This window comes from Papaver somniferum, chromosome 3 (assembly GCF_003573695.1).
Source record: "Papaver somniferum cultivar HN1 chromosome 3, ASM357369v1, whole genome shotgun sequence".
In the NCBI taxonomy this organism is placed as follows: Eukaryota; Viridiplantae; Streptophyta; class Magnoliopsida; order Ranunculales; family Papaveraceae; genus Papaver; species Papaver somniferum.
In genome coordinates, this window is record NC_039360.1 from 163,165,947 (window position 1) to 163,190,572 (window position 24,626).

The 24,626-nt window shown below is 36.4% G+C and overlaps 1 protein-coding gene across 7 annotated transcripts; it reads left to right on the forward strand.

Moving 5' to 3' along the window:
• Positions 1-6,506: 6,506 nt before the first annotated feature.
• On the forward strand, positions 6,507-16,766 carry LOC113357910. Of its 7 annotated transcripts, none has more exons than XR_003363984.1 (18): positions 6,508-6,725; positions 7,191-7,401; positions 7,696-7,833; positions 9,924-10,100; positions 10,509-10,794; positions 10,916-11,002; positions 11,149-11,264; positions 11,362-11,451; positions 11,656-11,709; positions 11,817-11,888; positions 12,121-12,396; positions 12,518-12,804; positions 13,848-13,926; positions 13,999-14,174; positions 14,406-14,502; positions 14,595-14,666; positions 14,846-15,018; positions 15,142-15,218. XR_003363984.1 is itself a non-coding variant. In XM_026601409.1 (8 exons), the coding sequence occupies exons 1-6, from the start codon at positions 14,096-14,098 to the stop codon at positions 15,606-15,608; spliced, it is 729 nt and encodes a 242-aa protein (XP_026457194.1). In that variant the 5' UTR covers positions 14,015-14,095; the 3' UTR covers positions 15,609-16,083; positions 16,152-16,233; positions 16,333-16,766. The 7 variants fall into 7 exon arrangements, 1 of the variants encoding a protein (XP_026457194.1); XR_003363981.1 differs by having other exon boundaries at positions 6,509-6,725; positions 14,015-14,174; XR_003363982.1 differs by having other exon boundaries at positions 6,509-6,725; positions 7,191-7,375; positions 14,015-14,174.
• The last annotated feature ends 7,860 nt before the right edge of the window (positions 16,767-24,626 follow it).

Here is a 24,626-nt window from a genome sequence, read left to right on the forward strand (position 1 = left end):
TGAGTAGAGAAAAAGGAAAGAGAATACCCGATTTCGGCGAAAGCAAGATTAGAACTCCGTTATTCAAGGCAAAAATCCAACATTTTTTTAGCCGAGATCATATTGGATTAGCACTATATATACAAAAGAAACAAAAGATTTAACTAAGAAACTATCTACTAGATTTTATACAAGAAAATTTGGTTTTTAATGGGATTGGACTTTTTGGGAAAAATTTGGTTTTGTCGGGAGACATTTGGTTTTGATGGGAAAAAGAAAATTTTTGGTTTTTAGGGAAACATTTGGAAAACTTTGGTTTTTATGGGAGAAAAACATTTGGTTTTTAATGGGATAAGGAGACCAAGCCCACTGTTGGGTTTTGCGAAGCCCAGCTACGTTTTTGAAAAACAGGTCCACTGCTGGTGAATAAAGCTCACTGTTGGTTTTTGGAATTTTGAAATTTTGGCCCACTCGAACTTTGGTTCAGGCCCACAGTTCAGAAACAAGCCCAGGTAACAATTTGAAATTTGGGCTCTTAAATAGCCAAAGGTCGAGGCCCAACTGGGCTTTGAAAACGTTTTCTGTTTTTGGGTCAAGCCCACAGTGTAAATGTTTAGTTTTCAAATGGATGTTAAGCCCACAGTCCCAGAAATTTAGTTGGGCTTTGGCTAGCTACTAACTAAAGTATGAGGCCCAACTGGGCTTTCAAAAGTTCAGTTTTCTTTAATTAAAACAACAGGCCCAAATCAATCTAAAACCACAAGCCCACAAGAAATTAAACAAACAAGCCCACAAGAAATTAATTACAAACCCAACAGAAAATATAAGCCCAAATGTTGGGTTTAATATTACAAACCCACAAGAAAAATGGAAGCCCACAGTTTGGGTTCTCTTAATGGGTTTAGGCTTACTTGCTTAAGCATAGCCCAGCTGTTCAGTTTGGTTGCAAAAGCCCAGTTGGGCTTTGGATCATCCTAAGCTTGTGTAGCCCAGTTGTGTTTTGGTCTAGTTACAGCAGCAGCAGACAACAACACAAGATCAACTCAGCAGCAGTAATAGGCTTGGCCTGGCAGGAAACAGCAGCAACACCAGGTCAGTTTGTGGCAAGGTCACACCAACAACAGCAGGGGCAACAACTTCAGCAACAGCAGCTCTGCTGCAGCACCACAGGTAACAGCAACAGCACCATTTGGGCTTCACAGCAGCACAACATCACCAGAGGTTTGTTCTCAGCCTCACAGAAAGTCACAATACCTGGTCACTCAACAAAAATGTCAAGGACAACAAAGAAAGGCAGTGAACAAGAACTGTAACGCAAGATTGACTGCAAGAATGTAAAGATGACTAATATGCAAATATGATATGCAATCAGGACAGCAAGATGCAATGAGTATGCAATGCAAAGATGAATATGCAGTAATGAATGCAAGTTATGATGAGATAAATGCTTACACTAAATGATTATACTAAATGCAAGATATGCAAGGGAATAGCAGCAAAAGAAAGCAAGGAAAAACAGCAACCACACAATGCCAAGTCCCCGGCAGCGGCGCCAAAAACTTGGTGGCTCTCTAAAAGAGTCACAAACTGATACCTGCAAGTGCACAGGGTCTGTTGTAGTGAGTGTGCAAATACGGGTCGAATCCACAGGGATTAGGGTGTGTATTGAAATTCTCCTAAGCTACTCTCTAAGTTCAAGGCAGTGAAGTAAAGAGACAAAGTCAATGAGCCTAAGGCAGTGAAGTAAAGAGCCAAAGAAACAAAGTAAAACAGTGGCAGTGATGGAAAGAGTGCATTGAATAAAAGAAGCAAAGAAGATCAAAGTAAACAGTTGTGGTAACACTACTAGGGTCTTGAATCCACCTTCTTAATCCTATGCTAAGGAAATATTTATTCAAATTATGTTCTTGTTTCTTTCCAGAGAAAACTACAAAGAATGATTTATCAGTTAATCTTCCTAACTCACCCCTAGCATATGCTGTCTTCTTACAGCACAACCTATCACAGGCTAATTTGGTTCAATTAGCTAACTCTCATTCCTTTCTCAATTAAGCACAGTTCTTATTCTATGGTGGGATCTCAAATGGATAACTTATCAACCAACTTCACTAATTCCCCCTAGCATAAACTGTCTTCTTACAGTACAGCTTATCACAGGTTCATTTGATCAATGTAGCTAACTAGCATCCCTAAAGCTATGAAGCATTATAAGAACAATAATATGAACTTGAATTATCTTAACATGTGATTAAGGGTTTCATCTAAACCCTAGCATATTAATTTAGAACATGAACTGAAATTAAATTCTAAAATGAACTGAAATTTACAAAACAATTTAAACTAAGAACTAACCCTTGAGGCACTGGCTATTCCAGTCCTCTTGGGTGAAGCACTGGCTAGCCCAGGCATACCTCTAACACATACCCATCATCCCTATTTATACACAAATCCAAAATTAGGGTTAACACCCTCTTCCCCAAAACAGTGAAATTAGGGTTTGGAGAAAATCAAAATTAGGTTTTACCTAATCACTGATAGCAATTATAACTCTTCACCCATGCCTTTATTTCCTCTCCTGATGCAACCCATGCCTTCAATTTGTGCATGCAAGCTCAATCCCAAAAATCCCCAAATAAACAGTAAATTAGGGTTTTAAAATTACTCCTTACCAACTCTCTGAAAACGAATGATAACTCTCACCCATGCTTCCAATTCTTCTCCTGATGCTCCCCACGCTTCAATTGCTTCTCAATTTCGACCTAATTTCCCAATTTTACACGCTAGGGTTTCTGATAGAAAACGTGCAGAAATTGAGAAAATAGGTGGCTAAGGAGAAGGGAAAATGATGGGATTAGGTTCCTTTGATGGACGTGGTGGTTATGATGATGGTTGAGGTGGTGACAGAGAGTTGGTGGCGGAGCAGGTGGTGGAAATGGTGGTGGTATGGCGTCTGTAGAGGAAGAGAAAGGGAAAGAAGGAGATGGATCGATGGAAAATGGATTGGGTTTGTTTGGTTTTGGGTTATAAACCTAGATGCTAGGGTGTTGAGTGGGTTTATCAATTGTTGATGAACATCGAGGATGAGACGTTGGATGCGAAGATGATGGATCGATCTAACGGCGAGATGGAAGGAAGCGGGAAGCGACCGTTGGATGCTGAGATGATCCAATCTGATGGCTAGAAAGGGAAACGGGTATGGATATAGGAAATGGATTTGGGTGAGGGTTTTTGGGCCTTGGGTATGCCAAGATCATATCTTCTTTAAGAACAATTCTTCCTCTTCAAGCCCACTTCTAGCCTTTTGGTCTTGCGCACAACATTCTTCTCGGCTTCCTTGTGTGATTCCTCTTGGCTTCCATCACTTTTCTGCTCTTTTCCGCTCCGCAATTCATCCAAACTTTATTTGGTACCTAAAAATGCAAAATTAATTAATAAAAATATTTATTTTTGAAAACAATGAAAATACAGAATATGGGTTAAAATGGAGAATTAGGGCACCAAAGATGAGTTAATTTCCAAGAAAAATATATATAAATATGCACTTTTTAGCACTCATCAACTAGACAGATAATGGCTCATTTGAAACCTTACAGATAATAGAAAAATATCACGTGTAAGAATCCATAAAATATTTCAGGCCGATTTTACGATAACAAAGCGTGTACAGCTGTCTAAGCTTTTCTTTAAAAATTCGATTTTTCCCTTTAGACCTTCAATTCCAGTCGGAACTAGACAAATAATGGCTCATTTGAGACCTTACAGATCATAGAAAAATATCACGTGTAAGAATCTATAAAATATTTCAGGCCGATTTTACGATAACAAAGCGTGTACAGTTGTCTAGGCTTTTCTTTAAAAATTCGGTTTTGCTCTTTAGACCTTCAATCTAGTCAGAACTAGACAGAGAATGGCTCATTTGAAACCTTACATATCATAGAACAGTATCACGTGTAAGAATCCATAAAATATTTTAGGTCGATTTTACGATAACAAAGCGTGTATAGCAGTCTAAGCTTTTCTTTAAAAATTCGGTTTTGCTCTTTAGACCTTCAATTCCAGTCGGAACTAGTCAAATAATGGCTCATTTGAGACCTTACAGATCATAGAAAAATATCACGTGTAAGAATTCATAAAATATTTCAGGCCGATTTTACGATAACAAAGCGTGTACAGCTGTCTAGGCTTTTCTTTAAAAATTCGGTTTTCCTCTTTAGGCCTTCAATTCCAGTCGAAACTAGACAAATAATGGCTCATTTGAAACCTTACATATCATAGAAAAATATCACGTGTAAGAACCCATAACAAAGCGTGTACATCTGTCTAGGGTTTTCTTTAAAAATTCGGTTTTTGCTCTTTATTCCTTCAATTCATGTCAAAACTGGACTGATAATAGAAAAATATCACGTGTAAGTATCCATAAAATATTTCAGGGCGATTTTACGATAACAAAGCGTGTACAACTTCCTAGGTTTTTCTTTAAAAATTCCTAGGTTTTAGACCTTCAATTCAGTCAGAACTAGACAGATAATGGCTAATTTGAAACCTTACAGATAATATAACAATATCACGTGTAAGAATACATAAAATATTTTAGGCCGATTTTACGAAAACAAAGCGTGTACAGCTGTCTAGGCTTTTCCTTAAAAATTCAGTTTGGCTCTTTAGACCTTCAATTCCAGTCAGAACTAGAAAAATAATGGCTCATTTTAAACCTTACAGATCATAGAACAATATCACGTGTAAGAATCCATAAAATGTTTCAGGACGATTTTACTATAACAAAGCGTGTACAGCTGTCTAGGCTTTTCCTTAAAAATTCAGTTTTGCTCTTTAGAATTCAATTCCAGTCAGAACTAGAAAAATAAAGTCTCATTTTAAACCTTACAGGTCATAGAACAATATCAAGTCTAAGAATCCATAAAATATTTCAGGCCGATTTTACGATAACAAAGCGTGTATTGCTGTCTAGGCTTTTCTTTGAAAATTCGGTTTTGCTGTTTAGACCTTCAAATCTAGTCCGAACTAGACAAATAATGGCTCATTTGACACCTTACAAATCATAGAAAAATATCACATGTAAGAATCCATAAAATATTTCAGGTCGATTTTACGATAACAAAGCGTGTACAACTGTCTAGGCCTTTCTTTATAAATTCGATTTTCTCTTTAGACCTTTAATTCCAGTCAGAACTAGACAAATAATGGCTCATCTAAAACCTTACATATCATAGAAAAATATCACGTGTAAGAATCCATAAAATATTTCAGGCTGATTTTACCATAACAAAGCGTGTACAGTTGTCTAGGCTTTTCTTTAAAAATTCGGTTTTGCACTTTAGACCTTCAATTCCAGTCAGAACTAGATAAATAACGGAGTAAAAAGATGTCTAACCGGCTGGTTGCTTTTTATAGTTATAGACATGAATTACCAAACGGTGGGCGGGTGGCTGGGTGCCTTTCTCTGTGGCATTACTAATCGAATCTTTGGGCTTTCTCACCATGGGGCTCACCCAATGAATAAAACGTCCCGGCTAGAGCATTTCACTCTAGCACACTCAAAATTAGGGCTGAGCATAAAAACCGTAACCGCGGTTTTTATCCGTATCCGTCCGTAAATTTGCGGGTAAAAACCAATCCGCTAGAGTTATGGACCAGACACAAGTGCAATCTGAAATCCGCACGCGGTGCGGTTACGGTTGCGGGTGCAATCTTAAATCCGCGGATTAACCGCACCGTAGGAGATTTTTCAATCGCATATATACTACTACATTTACTTTTCTGAGGTAAATGTAGAATTCCATCCACATGCATTCAGAGGTAGAGGTAAAGTCTCCTCGACGAACTTCACAGGAAGCTTTTCATCCTCCGGTTCCCTGACCACCCATAAGAAATTGTAGTTGCAATTCTTTAATGCCCAGCATATTTCTTCCATCTGATCTTCACTTAATGAAGCCAAACTTCCAAATGAAAGGTAAACAATTGATGCTACTTCTTTCGTGTCTAGCCACTTCATGTAAGCGTCGGAGTCCTGTGTAAAGAGATCAAGTCCGTAACTGTGGTTACTTTCGATACTGTTGTCTAGGTACATGGATGGTATAGTTGGGCCGATATCCATCATTCTCGTCGGTGATTGTTTTTCCATCCAATTCATTACCTGCAAACAATATGCAGACTGAGTTCCGACGATACTACATAATCTCAAGAAAATAACAACAAGATCAACAAACACCTTCAGGGGTGGTTCTAAGGTGACAAACAACAGGTGCCAAAGAGAATATGCCTGAACTTCACATGTTCGAGGTGTCTCTTTCTCGCATTGACAACACACCTGGTGCAGTAAATTTGGTTGAACACAAATAATCTCAAATCCGCGGTTAATCCGTAACCGGCCCGCAAAATCCGCTGATCCGTATAGGGAAAATCCGCGAATAATTGGGCCGGTCACGGTTTGAATTCCCAAATCCGCAACTTTGACGGTTTGGTTGCGGGTCACCCCTACTCAAAACCTTACTACCCAAATGAAAAAACCCCTTTATGAACCTAAATCTCAGTCTTCAATCTCCGCAACTCCATCTCCACCGTCTTCCGCTAATCAGCACCACCACCTATCTCTGCAAATCTATCTTCACTGTCTAACTCTGAACTCAAAAGTCAAAATTCTTCTGAAGAAATTGTGCCCTAAATTGAAGAAATCATCGCCACCGATTGAAGAAACGATCTGATTTCTGAAGCAAAGAAAATCCAAGGTTTATTTCTTTCTCGTGATTTATTTGTGATTTTCATCATTATTTTGCTATTCTTCTAAGATTTTAGCAGATTTTGTCTTCTTATTCTAGGGTTTTCATAGTATAACAAAACCTCCATCCTACGTTTTCTGCCTAATTTTTCTTCGATCAGGTGGTAGATTACTAATCGCCCGTGTCATTTTTCCTATAGAACTTCTTAAAAACCAAATGACTTTGAATTCTGCGATAAAAATCTTAGCCCACAAAACCACTTCTTATTCCGCTTCTTATAATCCAGTTTGTACTTATAGCTGATGTTAGGGTGATGCTTAGTGAATTGCATTGTCGATTTTGGTTTGAATTTTATATTTTCTGGGGGAATTAGGGTTTGATGGTTGTTAGACAATTTCTTACTACTCGTGTTTGATCTTTAGGTGGTTAGTTGTGATACATTTTTTCATTTTGTTAATGATATGGTTTGGACAGGATAAATGGAGGAGTATGATGTAGCTGCAACTGGTGAGGGTTTTAGGCCGGAAATTAAGGCACCAGCAGCAACCATAGAATCCATCTTTCAATCTCCTTCATCCCCTAAAACTGCTGAGGAGGCAAAAAATACAGTTAAGCTTAGGATCTTACAGTAAACACGCCAGATGGGAAGCCTCCACCTAGTAGGTGTTAACTATTTCACAGAGAAGTAAGAAGATTATGAATGTGTTTTTGTTCACTTCTCTGCTGTTTTGGTGAATTGTAGTTCTAAGCATGTAGTTATCCTTACTTCTTTAAACTTGGTATGGACCTAGCTGATACTTTTTACTTAAGTAGTGGGTTGGGTACACACATGTACTCAGATGCCCTTTGTAAACTTCCTTAAATAAGGCATATGTTGTCTTATCGTTTAACCCTAACTAATTTCCTCATTTCCCTATCAATTCTTCCTCCTCTTTCTTCATTTTCATCTGATTTCTACAATTTCTCATTTTCATTTTAGATCCATGGGAGCATGTACTGGGAGTGGGACTTGGAGCTCTATTCGTAAATCAGTTGGTCAAATGGGATGCTCAGCTTCAAGTTGATCTTCACAAGATGCTCGACGAAGCTAAGGCTGCAAATGAACGTCGCTACTTTGGTATTGTTCTCTTTTTCATTTTATTATAGTCTCCAATCAATTTTGCACTCTTAATCTGTTTATGTCTTTTCACTAGTTAGCTATTTTCCTGAATGATAGATCAGTTGTGTCATGAAACAAAATGCCCTCAATAACTGCAGTTTTGCACTTGAAATACTTCAAATCTGTGTTAGCCTTCTTTTTAGATGTCTTTCAAGATTATCCCGCCTTGGTAGGCGCTGCTTCTTTTGTCCAAAGGAAGATTCTGAAAGTATTAGCAATTTGCATATGTACAGAATAGAGTTACCATTCAAGTCACTGGCTTTATCAACACTGAATGTTTTTGAGTTCGAATGAATAATAACTATAAAATAAGGTCCTTAGAAACACTCGAATGAATAATACAATAAAAAAACAAATAATTGATTTTAAAATAGTGAAGAAGATGTTGATTATCTGTGTTATTTAATTAATGAGAGAATGCTCTCGTTTTAGGTAGACCTGGAACAGTTAACAGTGTAACTCTTAAAGCCATGGCCACATTGAAAGTCATGGAACTCATACCTATGGAATTGGAGGAGGAGCTTGATGCACAAACCATACCTGAAATTCAGTGTAAATTTTTTGATAGACAAATAATGATTCTCTTGCAAACAAGAAATGCAACGTACCTGAAGTTCAGTGTAAAAAATTAAGATAGAACAACATTTTAGAAGAAGTTAGGTTGCTACATACCTTGGTTCATGCCAATTTTATAATAAGCATATAAGGGTCAAAAGAGCAGAGAATGCTTGGTTTCACTACGAAGGTTTCATAGATGTTGATAAGAAATGAAGTTGATACACTAACTCTAGTCCCCATTTTCCGGTTAAAAACTCATGAAACAGCAATAATTTAAAACTTAAAGATGTATATGGTGGATTAGAAGACGCATCAAATGTAAGTGTAATTATTTGGTTGAGTATGTGTGAAATAAAATGTAGCTGAACTTTCATATGTAAATCCAATATTATATTCAAATGTTCTTGATTCCCTTCAAAAGACCCCTCAAATCTTGTCTATGTGTAATCTTTTCACGAGGAATGTTTCCAAATTTAAGCAACCAACCAAAGGGATGGCATATCAAGATGTTGCTTATTTGTGAATTCCAGAACTAACTCTGTTCACATACTTACGCCTATATCACTCCTTTTTGGAGGCAAATGTTTCAATTCTGTGAAATTGACGGTTCACATAGTTTAGCCAGTAGAGCGAATAAAGAGTTTGAGTCTGTTTCACATCAACTGTCCACATGTTTGTTGAAATTCTGATTAACTCACTCACTGTTTCAGAATTCTGATAAATTCTGAAATTAGTTTTAGTACTTAGTACTTGAACCTTGAAATTGAGCATTATGAGTTGAATTTTTTTTATATATGTTGTGAAAACAAGTTCCAGGAGGTTTTTGGAAACAAGTTTTATCATATCTATAAAAAACGCCACTTATAAGTGAAGCTTTTTTTTCACAATGGAACGATGTTTTCCCCTATGATTTATATTTATATAGTTTGATTTTTTCCTTTTGTTTTCTGTATAGTTGCAGAGTTTGTATGGAAAATCCTAACTCTTAAAACTATTTCCTGTTGAGGCATGAGGATGCCACAGTAAAACTTATTGATTTTGGTCTTTCTGGCTTTGTTAGACCTGATATTGCCTTTTATATTGTTGATTGTGTTGTTGCTATCATGTTATCTTTCTCCCTGGACCAACATAATTTTCAATGTGGGCTTGTTGTGTTCCTCAAACTTTAGTGATCTTCATCTTAGCACCGTAGTATATGTCTTAGGATTTTGGATTTTCAATGTGGTATTTACTGGTTATATTAAGAGTTTGCATTTGTTTAATTTACTTAAGCGATCTTATTGCAATTACTGCTTGAGAAGAGAACATTCTAAACTAGCTTCTAGTCAGAGAGCATGCCTTTTGACTCTGTCGACTGAGTAGATAGAGGCAATGGTTTGGAAAGCATGTTTGCATATCATGTGTTCACTGCAGAGTTAACACTCAATGATTCAATTATATTATAATCTAAGTAAACTCTTACTGTCTTTGTTGTGTGCTTTTCCCCTCAGAGATGCTGATATTACAGTGGGAGAAGTTATCAGTGGGAGAAGATAAAGAGTTGATGAATATCATTCTTGCCTGTCATGGAGAAAATACAGGAGATGAAAGGGAACCTGGTACAAAATGTTGCTGTGTGGAAGACGTTGGATTTGTTAAATGACAATGCTTTTAGCCATTTAATGGAGGTCAGTTGTCTGTTTCTTTGAGTACAGAAACATTTGTATTTTTATGTACTTTACGATTCCAACCTCTCTATGGTTTGACGTGTCGGATAGTTGAAAATTTCTGCTGTAAAAGAGGTGATCACATTGTCAACTGCTAAAAATTGTAAACTATCATAACAGATTGCCAAAAGAGTAAAACCATGGTCTCTCGATGCCCTACTATGTTTAATTTTACAGTTCTACAGTCTCACTTTCAGTTATCTTGATTCATTGTGCTAGATTCTTTTCTATTTAGGCGAGAATTATAAATATCATGATTACAGAAGGATCACACTTGACTTTCGGTAGTAGTTAGGTTAAATATCATATATGTCTTCCAGTGAACAATTGGAGCTTGTAATCTTAACATTGGGTTTAATAATGATGCAGACAAGGAGGCGAGTCTTGATTAAGCTTTTAATTGAATCTCCTGGTCCAAGGTCTCCCGGCACAAAAGTTTCCAGGTACAAAGGTCTCCAGAACAGAGGTCTCCAGGACAGAGGCTTCGGTCTCTGTGCCTGGTGGGCCGCTGCGCCCTGTCAGGCCGATTGCCTGGTTGGCCGCTGCGTCCTGGCGGGCCGATGTGCCTGGTGTGCCGTTGGCCGGGTTGGCCAATGCGTCAGGTGGTTAGCTGGGAAATAGAGCTGCAATATGTGAGCAGTTTTGTCCAGGACAGGTATTGACATGCAACTGGTTTAACCGATTAAGGTCGTAAAGTGTGTATGAATATGTAATTTCAAAACCATACAGACCAACTTTGTCCTTGGCATAATTCGTCATTTTTATTTTCCCCGCAGTGGACCTACTCGTGTGAGTTAAACAAGCATCAGAGTGCAATTTTGTACTTGGCTTCATGGTTGTCTCCTGAAGATTTCACTGCGAAGGTCATTTTTTTTTCCAACTACCCTCGTATTCTATGATTCTTTGTTAGCAAAGATCACCTCTCTTTTTACCTGTCTCTGTTTTTGTCCTGTGTTTATCTATTTTAATATACTGTTGATGGTTCTGAGGCTTCCTTCTTTTTTCACAGATATTGCCAACTTTAGTGAAACTATCTGCCTCGAATGACCGACTATTAGAGTTGGCCTTCTGCAACATATCGATCAGTATGGAGAGTCATTATCTTCTCAAGTTGTAGATGAACAAGTGCGTGGTTAATTTTAACTTTATTAGCAAAAGGGAAACTCTTCATCTGGAGCGGGAATTAATTTGATAGTTACATGTTAATGTTGCTTTCCATTAGGTTTATTCTCACGTTGCCACTGGGTTTTCTGATACACCTGTTATTCTTCGGGAACTGGCACTAAAGTCAATTCTCAGCTTGGCACCCTAGGTATGGACAATCTACTTTTTTTTTGTTGGCATGAGGTAGCGCAATACTAGTCTTATATCTGATGGTATGGTTGAACTATAGAGGTGCTGCCTAGGTTTAAGGGTTATTAACTGAAATCTGCTAAACCTTTCACCGAGTTTAGTACACTTAACAATTTCTTATAGTCCTACTTATAGTCGAGTGCAAATTTGATACTTTATGCAGCTGTCTCTGCGAACTATTGCGGGATCTTTGCTGAAGTATCTTTTGAAGTTTCAAGTAAACTACTAACTCATTATAGATGTGATATGATAAGCTAAGTTTGCTTCCTCTTGGTATATCTTAGGTTTGTCTTTGTTGTAGCTTACATTTTGTTAGTCGTACAGGTGGATGAAGAAGCGGCTGTTAGGACAAACACAATTCTGTTTGGGAACATTGCCAGCTATCTTAATGATGGGGTCAGTTTCTCGATGCCCAAATTTGTTTTATTTTCGCAATTCTACAGTATCACTTTCACGTATCTTGATTCATTGTGCTAGTTTCTTTTTTTATTTAGGCGAGAATTATAAATATCATCGTCATGGGAGTATCACAATAGACTTCCAGTAGTAGTTAGGTTGAATGTCATATATGTCTTCCAGTGAACATTTGGAGCTTGTAATCTTAACAATGGGTTTAATAATGATGCAGATAAGGAGGTGGGTCTTGATTAAGCTTTGATTGAATCTCCTGGTTGAAGGTCTCTCGGCACAAAGGCCTCCAGGTACATAGGTCTCCAGAACAGAGGTCTCCAGGTACAAAGTTCTCCAGAACAGTGGTCTCCAGGACAGAGGCTTCAGTCTCTGTGCCCTGGCGGGCCGCTGCTCCCTGGCGGGCCGACGTGCCTGTTGGGCCGGGTTGGCCGATGCATCAGGTGGTTAGCTGCGAAATAGAGCTGCAATATGTGAGCAATTTTGTCCAGGACAGGTATTGACATGCAACTGGTTTAACCGGTTAAGCTCTTAAAGTGTGTATGAATATGTAATTTCAAAACTGTACATACCAACTTTGTCCTTGGCATAATTCGTCATTTTTATTTCCTCCGCAGTGGACCTACTCGTGCGAGTTAAACAAGCACCAGAGTTCAAGGATAATGAAGGGCAAGTGCTAGTAGCCAGCCGGGGTATTTCAGCCCCTGGTAAGTTCCTTTTTCCTTTTTTTTCTCCTATATTCTATCTTTACAGTTTAATTTGGAAATTTGTGGAAAACAAAAAGTAACCTCTATTTTACTTTGTGCGAGGGCAACAAAAGCAACAATGATCAATTTCAATTAAGGGCAATCAAAACAAATCAAGTATAGAACCGCCAGTGATGGAAGAAATTCCTCAAATGCAGGTATGGTATAGCTTGATGAGCTGTTTGTATGAGAGTTCTTTATTTTTACATGTTGGGATTTAAAGTTCATATTAAGGCTAGGTGCTGTCAAGTTTAATATGTACAACTATTTTTTAGGTGCTATAATACGCTTAGGTATAACTTACGTCAACGATTAGGTGACTGTATATCTTTAGAAACTCGAAATTGACATGGAAGTAAATGAAGACCCTCATATGTGATATAATAAGAAATGATTGCAATTCTATATTATGACTAGAAAGTAGCAAATCAAAATCAAAATCTAGTCCATATGCGGAAGAGAGGGATAATTCACACGGAACATGATCCCTTGATTGATAGACTCGAACAAGGAACCACTTGAGCTGCTGCTGGTTCGTGATGATTTTTATTAGTAAAAAGTAAAAGTAAATACAAAAAAACAGTGAAGGATTTGAGATGCGAGGTAAAAACCTTGAGAGGGAGAATATGAACCACACAATTCACAGTAACAGATAAAAGGAAAAAGAAATGGCGCGGTTTTGCCTTTTATGGCTAAAACCCCAATTCGATCTCAGAATTTGATCATACCAAAAAAGGATAATTTTTTTTTTTTGGCCTCTGGTTATTAGAAATTAGAATTTAATGGAAGAAATTATGATCCATAGAGAGTTAGACAAGGAAGAGAAAAGAGGAGGAGAGGAAGCTCAGCTTAGATTTCAGATTCACACTCTACTTCTTCATTATTCTCTGTATGTATCTCATTTCCCCGCAATTGTATAATTAAGCTTCCATTATTAGTATAAAAGATGGAAATTCATTATGTTGTTTTGTTATTTGATCCGTTTTCCTAATATGGGTTTGGATTAGATTCATCAATTAGGTTCTGCTTCAATAAAAAATCAATTAGGTTCTTGTTGGGGATTTTTTTTTTGTGAAACCCTAGCTGCAATTTTAGATCTTTGTAGTATAAAACACTACTTGTTGTTTGTAATATTTCTCTTTGTTTCGTGATTCTTGTAGTTGTTTGTGATTAAAAGTAAGTAATTTTCTGTTTCCTGTAGAGATAGACATGACAAACAAGGGGAATTATAAGAGAAACAAGAAGAAGAGGGCAAAATTAATGAAAGATAAGGCAAGGGGGTATGTATAAATCTCTCTTCATACTATTATTTGACCTCAATTTCGTCACCGTAATATTTATTTGGACATCAGTTACTTGTTGTTGCAGACATACATGACCAGCAGCCTAAGTTCTGTATTGTATGATTGTATCGTTTGATTGTATTACACGAGGTGTCTGTGCTTTTCAATGTGGTGAGCCAACAATTCGAAGCCAAATGTTTGATTGGTTGTTGGTCACATCTCTAGTCTCATATTTATTAGTTGTGGTATGTTCTGCTCCCATTTAAAATTAATGATGATACAATCTTAGATTTCATCCGACCTTATAGAACATGAGCTAGTAGGTAAAACTGACATGAATTTGCGCTGAACAGAATAAAAAAAACTAATTCATTTTGCCAATATGAAATTACGCAAAGATAGACTAAAGTTTTCTGAATTACTTGTGTCAGTCTGTTAACAAAACTTTTCTTCGGTTTTGCTTTTCGAGATTAAAGTTTGCATACACTTAGGAGGTGTGAAAGTTCTCATTCTTCTGCACATGATAACCGTCGCCAGAGATCAAGGTCTCCTCGAGCTTGCAGTGGTCTTGTGGTATGACATACATCGTTATTACTTTTGTAAAACTTTTGTTATTTACACTGAAATGCATATCAATTGGATTTCCGTTTTTTCACTTGTTGTAGACTCCAACTTCTACCATTGTGGTGAAGGGCTTGCCAAAAGAGGCAACAGAGGAAATGATTTATCGGATCCTAGTAACATCTATAAACTTCCAACTCTGAGTTTTCTTCTCTTATTTTTGACTTGACTCGTTTGAATTTGGTATTCTGCTTTTTTACCTATGCTTATAGGAATTTGTCTGTGTTTATTCTCTAAAAGTACATGTTTTTGTTTTGATTTTTCATCATTAAGTTTAATTTGCTTTTAATTTTAGGCAGAGTGGAGGCCCCTTCCCAATATCCGAGTGATGCCGAAAAAGAATACTACTTTCTGCTGTGGAATCGCATTCGTTGATTTTCCGTCTGTGGTAGCGGCTCGGAAATTGATGGATGAAATTGGAGACCGCGGCCTCGATGTCAATGGGCGTAAGCTGTCTTTTGATTACAGGTACATGTTCAAACTAATAAAGAATGTGGTCTGCCTGGAACTTGATCTCTCTCTATATGTTCATTTGCACTGTCAATTTCTCGAATGGCCTAAGAAAGTCTGTGTTATATACACTGTCCGCAGACTAGGTAAATCAGAATTGGCTAACGAAGTTCCGATTGTAAATGCTGGAATCGGTGAATCAGAAGTGGCCGGAGAACACGAAGATGAAAATGATAGTGAAGATGATGAAGAAGATTGTGATTATGTAGATGAAGTGGCCTCGAAAAGGCTACCAGATTCTTGGGACCCTGAAGAAATACATATGCTAAGGGTCAGTTTGAGTTTCTTATACTTGTTTCTGGCGGGATATGCTTATAACAAAACTCAAAAACTGTCCTAATTTCCCAATTGTGCAGGAAGCCTTTCATTATCTTGTAAAAGATGATAAGAAGAAACCATGGAAGGAAATGTTGGAATATGGACATGATGTCTTCCATGCTGGTCGTACCAATGAGGATCTAAGGTCAAAGTGGAAGTATATGGTGAATCACGGCCAATGGAAGGACGTCTTTTTGTTTTTTTCCTCATTTAAATGGAATCTAATCTAAACGACAGAATTGGCACAACAATCACCTTCTCAAAATCCATTGTCCTTGAAATCACATTGAGCATCAGCATCTAAAGGTTCATTCTTAGCTAGCTAATTGAGTTGAGGCAGCTGCTAAGAACTTCTTCGCGCAATAGCTGACTCCATTCGAAGTTGGGCTTCACATAATCTGCATCTGAAGGTATCTGGAAGTGTGGTGCTTAACAATCTTCAAATTCTGCAGTAGTACATCCGTAACATCTCACAGGCCAAAGACACATAGGTTTGTTGCGCCCAGTAAAAGACCCACCCAAGGTAATTGAAGCTGGAATTCAAATTCAAATTCAAATTTACTGTCTGTAATTTGTGACCAAGTGTTAATATTTAAAAATACAACAACAACTAGCACAATCCGCATGACCAAAAAGAAGCCAACAAAAGGAAGGCACATGTCCAAATTTTTGAAATTCAAAAATTGGCGGGAAAATTTCGTACAGGTAGTAACATTTGACTTTGACCATTCTTTTAATAATAATAACCTTACTTTACTCTTTTTCTTCTCCAGTTGTCTTTGTTTTGCAGGAGAGATAGATAGATAGATAGAATAGATGAAGCTCATGGAAACTCTTGATTATTTTGAATCTTAGGTGATCTCATCTCATCCCTTCTTATCCTTATCTCTTATTCTCTTTATTCCCCCATCTTATTTCAGATCTGGTTGTTTCTCTTTTGGTTTTATCTCACAGGGGTTGCTGCTGGAGAGGAAGGAACTTGGAAGCCATGATATAGCAAACCCCCCTTAGATCTAGCTACTTTCAGATTTTGGTGACTACTTTATCCTTTTGCCTCTTCTCCAAATGTTTGTTTTCTTTCTTGTTCACTAAATATGGAGTTTTTTAGGGTTTGGAGTATCAAGAATAATTGAATGCATGATGAAACAGTTCACTAAAATGTGTTTTGTAGAGTATTTCCTTACTTTTAGCTTGATTTGGACTGTTTTCTTAGATAACTTCACTTGTTAATTTAAGATGTGTGTTTTGTAATTTTTTGCTTGATTTTCATTGAATATTTGATTTTTTAGACGATTTAACATATTATTAGTTCCGAAGATTGTAAATCTGAACCCCCAAAGTAATCAATTGAATTTGTGTTAAATGCATCTTCACTTGTGATTTTCCCATGTTGTGAATTTGTTAATACTGTGGTGTTGTGTTTGTCATGGCTCTTTATTTTTCTTTCCTTGTTCAATTGTTCAGATGTCTTGAGTCTAATGGTTAAATTTACACCTATTATACATATACAATGCTATTTACTAGCTAGAACCACCATCTTTGATGCTGTGGTTGTGGTCATCTTTCTTTTTCGTGCAATAAACATTCATTAGAGTTTTTTCTTAGTCTTACAAAAAATGGTAGACTGTTTTGTTTCTATCTTTTCTATATTGAGTATGAGAAATAGGATTGCACGTTAAACATGTAACATGTCTCTCGTACTAGTTTATCAACTGAACTTTAATGTCTGTCATCCTGTATGTATTGAACTCTGCTTATGTATCTTTACAGAAAAAAGGCACTTCACCTATCAAAAAAAAATGACACTTATTTTAAAGGAAGATGAAGTTGATGTTGAGCCTAAGAGAAGTAAAATAATTAGACTTGAGACTTCTTATGAAACCGACTTCATAACATGCCTAGCTTAGTCTGAGCCACAGACTTGTAAAGAAGCCTTAATATCTACTGAAACCCCATTCTGGTAAGAAGCTTCATTTAGTGAAATGGACTCAGTCCGTTGGAACCAGACTTGGGAGCTTGTTAGTTTACCTCCAGGTTGTAAGACCATGGGATGTCAATGAGTCTTTAAGAGGAAACGATAGGTAGATGAAACTGTGGAAAAATATTAAGCTAAGTTGGTAGCTAAAGGCTATAAACTAAAAGAAGGTGTAGATTTCCTTGATTCTAATTCAATTGTGACGGAAATTACTTCCGTTGAGATACTAATTGTTATTGCTGCCATAAAGAACGTAGAGATACATCAGATGGATGTTAAGACAGCTTTTTCTAAAACCGTGAATTAGGTAAAGAAATTTACATAGATCAACCTGAAGAATTTGTAGTGAAAGGTTGTGAATAAAAAGTTTGTAATTTGAAAAATCTTTGTATGGTTTTCAAATAAGCACGTAAACAGTGACATGGAAAATTTAATCATGTGATAATGGATAGTGGATTTAAATTAATGAATCTGACAAGTATGTCTACAAGTAACTTGTTAAGGATGTCTGTGTAATTGTATGCTTGTATGTTGATGATATGCTTGATACAAACATAGATGTGATCAATTCCACTAAAAACATGCACTGAATGAGAACATTGACTTGAAAGACTTGGGCCCTTTTGATGTAATCTTAGGGATGAGGTTTAGAAGATAATCAAACATTTATAAGTCTTAGTCGTTCTCATTATGTTGAGTTGTGCTTAAGAGATACAATCAGTCTGATTGTAAACCTGCTTGTACTTCGTACGATTATTCTTGTAGTCTCAAGAAAAATAAGGGTAGTGGAGTATCTTAACTTGAATACTCAAAAGTTATAGGATGTCTGATGAATTTAGTGAACTGTAAGAGTCCATACATTGCCTATATTGTGAGTAAGTTAAGTGGATATAATTGTAGTCCAGAGCAAGAGAATTCAGATGCACTGAGTAGAGTATTATGGTACCTAAAATACTCTTTTGATTTATGAAAGGTATCTACGAGTGGATATGGTTTCACTCTAACATGTGGGTTTGTTGTTGGAAAATTTCCAAACAAACATATCGCTCAATTCATTATGGAATCTGAGAGTATTGCGTTAGATAAAGCATGAGAGGGGGCCGAGTGCCTAAGATGTTTTTTAGAAGACATTCCTCTTTGGCATAGGCCTGTGCCAGCTATATCTATACATTGTGTTAGCCAAGCTATAATAGTTAAAGCTAAGAAATAACTAATCTCAATCGGCGTTATTTCCATTGATTGGATAAAGTCCAAGGAGAATATCGCGCAATCTTTGACGAAAGGTTTGTACAAAGAGATAGTTAAAAATGCATCGAGGGGGTTGGGGCTTAAGCTCATATATTAAACTTGCCATGAAGGATACTCAACCTTGCTGACTGGAGATCCCATGATCAAGGTTTCGAATGAGACAACTAATTTGTGGTGGGTAAAGGTAAACACTATCAGAGATTTTCATTCTCTGCCCCTTCCCTATGGTGTAGACGTGATAGTGTGACTGCATGTGGAGGATGACTTTTTAATAAGTCATAATGAGTTCTATAGTTTCAATTTAAGATTGAAGTGGGGTGTAGCAGTAACACTCTTTATAGAAACTCACCTATCTGAATGAGGAAGTGGGTCGCTTCCTGTGAGAATATGAGCTGATTCTCTAGAGCATTCTGAGAAACAGGATACGTCCAGGGCCAAAACGGACAAAACGGCACGAGCTTGGCAGCAATCTTGGAGATATCACCCGTGGTTGTTATCACGAATTACATCAAATGCTAGAAGTTCAAGACATAGTTCACTGTCTCTAGCAAGTAATTCTGGTAATATCTCACTAAGCAAAGGTTCAAGACCTCATGGACACCTCTGCCTAAAATGGTATTTCCTGCGTTTTTTATGTGATTTTCATTTTGATGGTTTTGGTATTATTGGAACTTAGGACCTAAAGGTCACTAAGGGTTCACTAGTTCATGCTTTTTCACTTTGGTGAAAGATACCTATAGTCTCACCATGTGAGAACTAAAGATGAAAGCTCTCAATACTATTATGATTTATGCAATCCATAGTATGACCCTGGGGTCAACACACTTTTGTGTGAGGGAGAGGACGTAGAAATGACTAGTATGATTTCAACACTTGCACGATCAGTCTGTTTGGATCGTGAGGTTGGGATGTTTATTTACCAAGATCTATCTGTGTTTTCATGTTTTATTGAGTTTTCATTCATGTGGGGATTGTTGGAAAACGATTAATAAAAAAATAATTTTTTAAATTTTGAATAAAAAATTATAATTTATTATTTTATTTTGTGAATGAAACTTTTTAGTCCCACATCGTGGAGTTTCCAATTTTTAGTAGTTTTAAGAAACTATATAAACCTTTTAGTCCCACATCGGGGAGTTTTTCTTCTTAAGTTGTATTTGTCAATTATATAAAGCATTTCACTACTTTTGTAAAATCTATGGGAAAGGGGTTGCTCTATATTTTAGAGGGACCCCTAAGGGAAAATATTTTATAGCGGTTTTTAAGCATTCGCGATTTTCCTTAACGGTTTTTTTCGGAGTTGCCAAGCTCAAGTTGAGCATCTACTACATATGCTAGTAGTAGGTGTATTAGGGTGTTTTATCCTGGAGATATCCGTCCTGTGAGGGCTATAGCATCACTCTTGAATGTAGCCGGGCGCTAATGTCTTAAGGACAGCGTGTTGAACACGTGACTCACTCTATTTTCCAAAATTTTGCCTTGTTGCTGTTGCGGAGATACGGGGAGCTTGTTCGTTTCGTCAAAGCAATCACTTCCATTATAAAGGAGCTAAGTATCAATAACTTTTGCTTATTTGATTTTTCTTTGTTTTTGATTATTGCACCCAACATGGTAAACTACCAGCTCCGAGAGTGCCACATCAGTGCTACGTACCCAGCTTCGGACCCAAGCTATTCAAATAAATAGAATCATATGTCAGTCAAGGTAGGAAGAAACGGTTTCTCAAGAGTAAAATGCATAAATTTTAACAATTATACAAAGGAGAACAACTCCACTGTGTTTAAAATATGAATCAGGAATAAAGCCCGCTATTGAATGAGGGTAAAAGATACCAGTACTGGGTTTGCAAAATATGTTCTGAATTCCTATTGCACGTTTATCAACTAGTTGCTCAAATGAAATGCTAAGATTAAAAATGAATGATGAAAATAATATAAAGGCGTCATTAGAAACCTATTGATTCTTCTCTGTCCATCAGAACACTCGCATGGTAAATCTGTACGCGATGATGATGATATTGAAGCACATCTATAGAGTATATCAAAGGCTGACAAGTAAGCGATTCCTTATATGAGCTTATGATTGTTCATATTCTAGATAAATAAACCAACAAGAATACGTCTTCTTGGACTTTTACAAGCTAATTTGAAGGGTTTTTAGCTCTCCACCTACAGCAAGAATAAAGGGAGAGAATGCGTGACATAGAGGATATAAAAGGGAGACGAAAACTTCAAGGAAGCTTATTGGCAAGAAAATAAAGCCAAACTAATTAAATCATATCTACATTTAGACAATTAAATGTGATCACTACACTATGTTCAGTGTTTCTCATAGTCCTGCCACTTAAACTTTCCATTCTTTGGCACAAACGCCAAATTAAAGAACTGTTCGCTGAAAGATCTTTCAAGTATTATTTTTGACACTTCCGCTGACGCACTGTCAGGTTACTTTACTCCGAAGGCTTCATTCATAATTGTCTTCTTCATGCATGGGACCATCATATATGTGGGAATATTTTCCCTCAATGTGATAATGTTTGGAACTGATGAGATTTGAGGGGATTCTTAGATACTATCGTGTGTTGAGAATATATTTGCAAAACATAAATTTATTCCCAATCAATATGTTTTTTATAGCTATTATTGAAAGAAAATTAATTTTTGTTATAATTAATTTGACCATTTCATATTTTTAGTTTTAATGGTGTTAACTATACCATTATAATTTTGAGAGTTTCATTTTGTGGTTTTTAATGGTGTTAACTCAATCATAATAACATTTTCATGAACATTTAATTGTTTTGAAACTCTTGACTATAAATCAGAATTTTGGTTGAAAAAATAATAAGAGAGAGATTTTTCTTTTATGTTTTGGTGTTAAAAAGAACCTGGAGAGTTGTTGAAATCTTTTTATAGTGATTGTGTAAGAGATTGATCTCGGCTGTTTTATCCTGGGGACGACCCGTCATTGAAGAACTGCTTGCACAATCCTGGGCAGAGCCGCGAAACGTCTTAAAAATAGCGACCTAGTCCGCGACTCAGCCATAATGTTGTTTGTTTCGAGTTTGATTTTATTTGTTGTGCAGGCATAATTCGGAAATTGTTCCAACAAATTTAAGACGTTAATTCTGCCACATATATCAAAAGAAAACGATTGCTGAAACGCGATAAGTATCACGGTTTTATTTCGTTTATAGAACTATAATCGGTATAATTTTTCTTTGACGATTGAAAATGATTTTTTAAGATTTTAAGTAACCTGATACCTAGAATTAATTTTATGTTATACACTAGGATTGTGAAAAGATTGATATATTTTCATGAATTTTTAGCATAGAAAATTATTGCTGAACATACATGAACGTATTTGACATGTTATTGAGTTTTATGTGCATCTCTTCAACGAAAACGAATTGGGTCTTGAAATTTTAATCGAGTATATAGATGTCATGAGGATCATCCCTGTAAAATTTCAGAACTTTTGGAATCCGAAAAGCATTTTAAAGTATTTTAGAAAATTGCACAATGTATCTGAAAATTTCTGACGAGCAGAAATTTAGTCCTTGTTGAATTCTTTTTTATGATCTTTGTATTGATATTTTGGATTCTTGTATAACATGAAACTTGTAGATCATGAACTTATCTTCAAAACCAATTTTTGAAATTTCCTATTTGGATATTTAATTTGAGAGATTTGGTAATTTCAGAATCATTGTGTATGTTTGTCGAAAATACGAGACATGATACTTGAGATTAGAAATGCAAGAAACTATATTAAAAATCATGTTTTGATTTTATACTTCATACTCTTGTTTTGGTAATGAAAAATAATACCATTGATAGCAATCAAATTAATGCACCCCATATGTTTGATAATATGCTTAATAGAAAGTTATAAGTATATGTATGATGTTATAATTCTATAATTTTGTATCTTTGTTTGACAACTAAGAGAAACTTAGAGTACCATATTAGTTGACTAGGACTTAACCCGTGCCGTGATGGCACGGGTGTTGATTTTGTATGAATGTGGGTTCTTGCCATGACGAAAACCCCCATATGGTATTCTTTTTCTATTTTAAGGATAATGCACCTAATGTTTGAGGTGTAGTCATAGGCGTAACTACATGTTGACTTGGGCTTGCAAGAAAAAATCAAAATTTTACAGTGGTTATACATTGGCTAAAAAGATTCATGCCTAAAAAATAAGCTTGAGCGACCTCCACCAATCTAATTATTTTTCTTCTATTTTTTACGTCATCATGTTTGGTGTATTGTCGATGAACTGCGGCCAGACCTCCTTTAACACAGGTGGTTTCAAAGACATGGACTGTGTTTTGAAATTTAAAATGGTGAAGATTTTATAAACTTAATTAGAAAATTGTTTAATGTCAGATAGTGCCACCCAGCAGGTATATATGAGTCTTTCCTGTGTGTGGTATCGAACGTAACTATTCATTTTAGTCAAAAACCTTAATAGGAAATGGTTAAAAGTATATTGGTAAATTTGATACTGCACTTCTTGTTGTATTTCAAGTAAAGAAATCTCCAAAGACAACAAATATAGTGAAAATTAATTATTGGTTTAGCTGAAGCTTTAGCCTAAGCAGCCTGCTACATACAGAATAGCAAATAGTTTGTTCACAAAAATGCATATTCATAGTCTTTAGTGCCGTCTGGGTTACCTTTTTGATTCGCCTCTTAGCAACCTGCAATTCTCCCATCACACTGCTGATTAGATTCATTAAAGTATACATTTTAGTGTTAGTGTACTACAATGTAGTTATTTCCCAATTCCAACTTACCTCGTAATAGTACTTCAGGATATACCACATTTAGGGTCATTTCTTGGCTTTTGTTTCTTGGCTTCAACAACCTCATTATTCGGGTTGTTGTGTATCTAAAGATGGCCATGGTTGGAAACCATTATCCTACAACTGATATACTTAACCGACTGTCCCTGTCACTTGTTTATAGTCATAGGGTAAGCCAATTGTATACATATTTCTTTATGTATGTATCGACCGGGATATCAGACCCAGACGGGACTAAGAACGTGGTGGCTGATCTGTTAACTGCGAAGCTAGGGGGTCAGTTGTCAGTTGTTTCTTTGTATTAAACAAATTCAACGTTGGAATCCCATCCATTAATTCATGATATGAATGCCGCCTGAGCTCTGGCTTGGCCTTGATCCTGTAGAAAAATTGAACTCAAACGTAAGTCCATGATACAGCAAAAACACTTAAAAATCCGGAGGCACTGCTGGGGTTATTAAGTTATATTACTGATGAATTTAGCGGGCGAGGAGACAGTCCGGTATGTAAAGAAACAATTTCATGAATTTAATTAAGGAATTATATCTCAACTAATTTAAATGACCCATGAAACTACCAAGAATAAGAATTGTATTAATCATCACAGGAAAAAATGAAAAGAATCTTGAAAATCAAAAAGCACTTCAGACGAAAAATAAGGTTGAAGGTGAGTCACAAAATTAGGCAGGATAGAACATAACATGGCAGCAAAAGATCAACTATGTGCCAAAGAGATATATAGTATAACTAAATTGAGTTGAGTGTAGCGTAATCGATACTGTGTAAGACTTTAAAATTAACTTTTATTTCCACAAAATGGATTTCATTTTCACTTTCAGATAATCCAATTATATATTTAATTAGATACGTAGCATAGCCTTTTAGAAACAGATCTAGAGAAGAAAGACGACATTTTCCAAGTTTGCTTGATGGACTTTGGTTCTTTTCCGTATTTTGTATATTCAAGAACAAAAATGAGTTAAAAGATCAGTTTTGCTTGGATATTTCAAACTGCATATCTGTGTTAGCATCGTCTTTTCTCAATCTAAAATAACTAGTTATACGATGTGCAAGCTGTCTGTTTGTCACCTATTATGCTTTTATTGAAATGATGAAGTATTTCTCATGTCACCGAGGAAAGGCTCCCCTCGAGTAACCTATGAAAATATTTGAAAGATTCAAAGTGTTTGGTTTACCTGTCGTAGGACTTCC

Excerpts from the sequence above, each read along its gene's own strand:
- LOC113357910 (XM_026601409.1), top strand. Across the intron at positions 14,503-14,594 it reads GAGCTTGCAGTGGTCTTGTG|ACTCCAACTTCTACCATTGT; the intron begins GTATGACATACA and ends CACTTGTTGTAG. Across the intron at positions 14,667-14,845 it reads AAATGATTTATCGGATCCTA|GCAGAGTGGAGGCCCCTTCC; the intron begins GTAACATCTATA and ends TTTTAATTTTAG.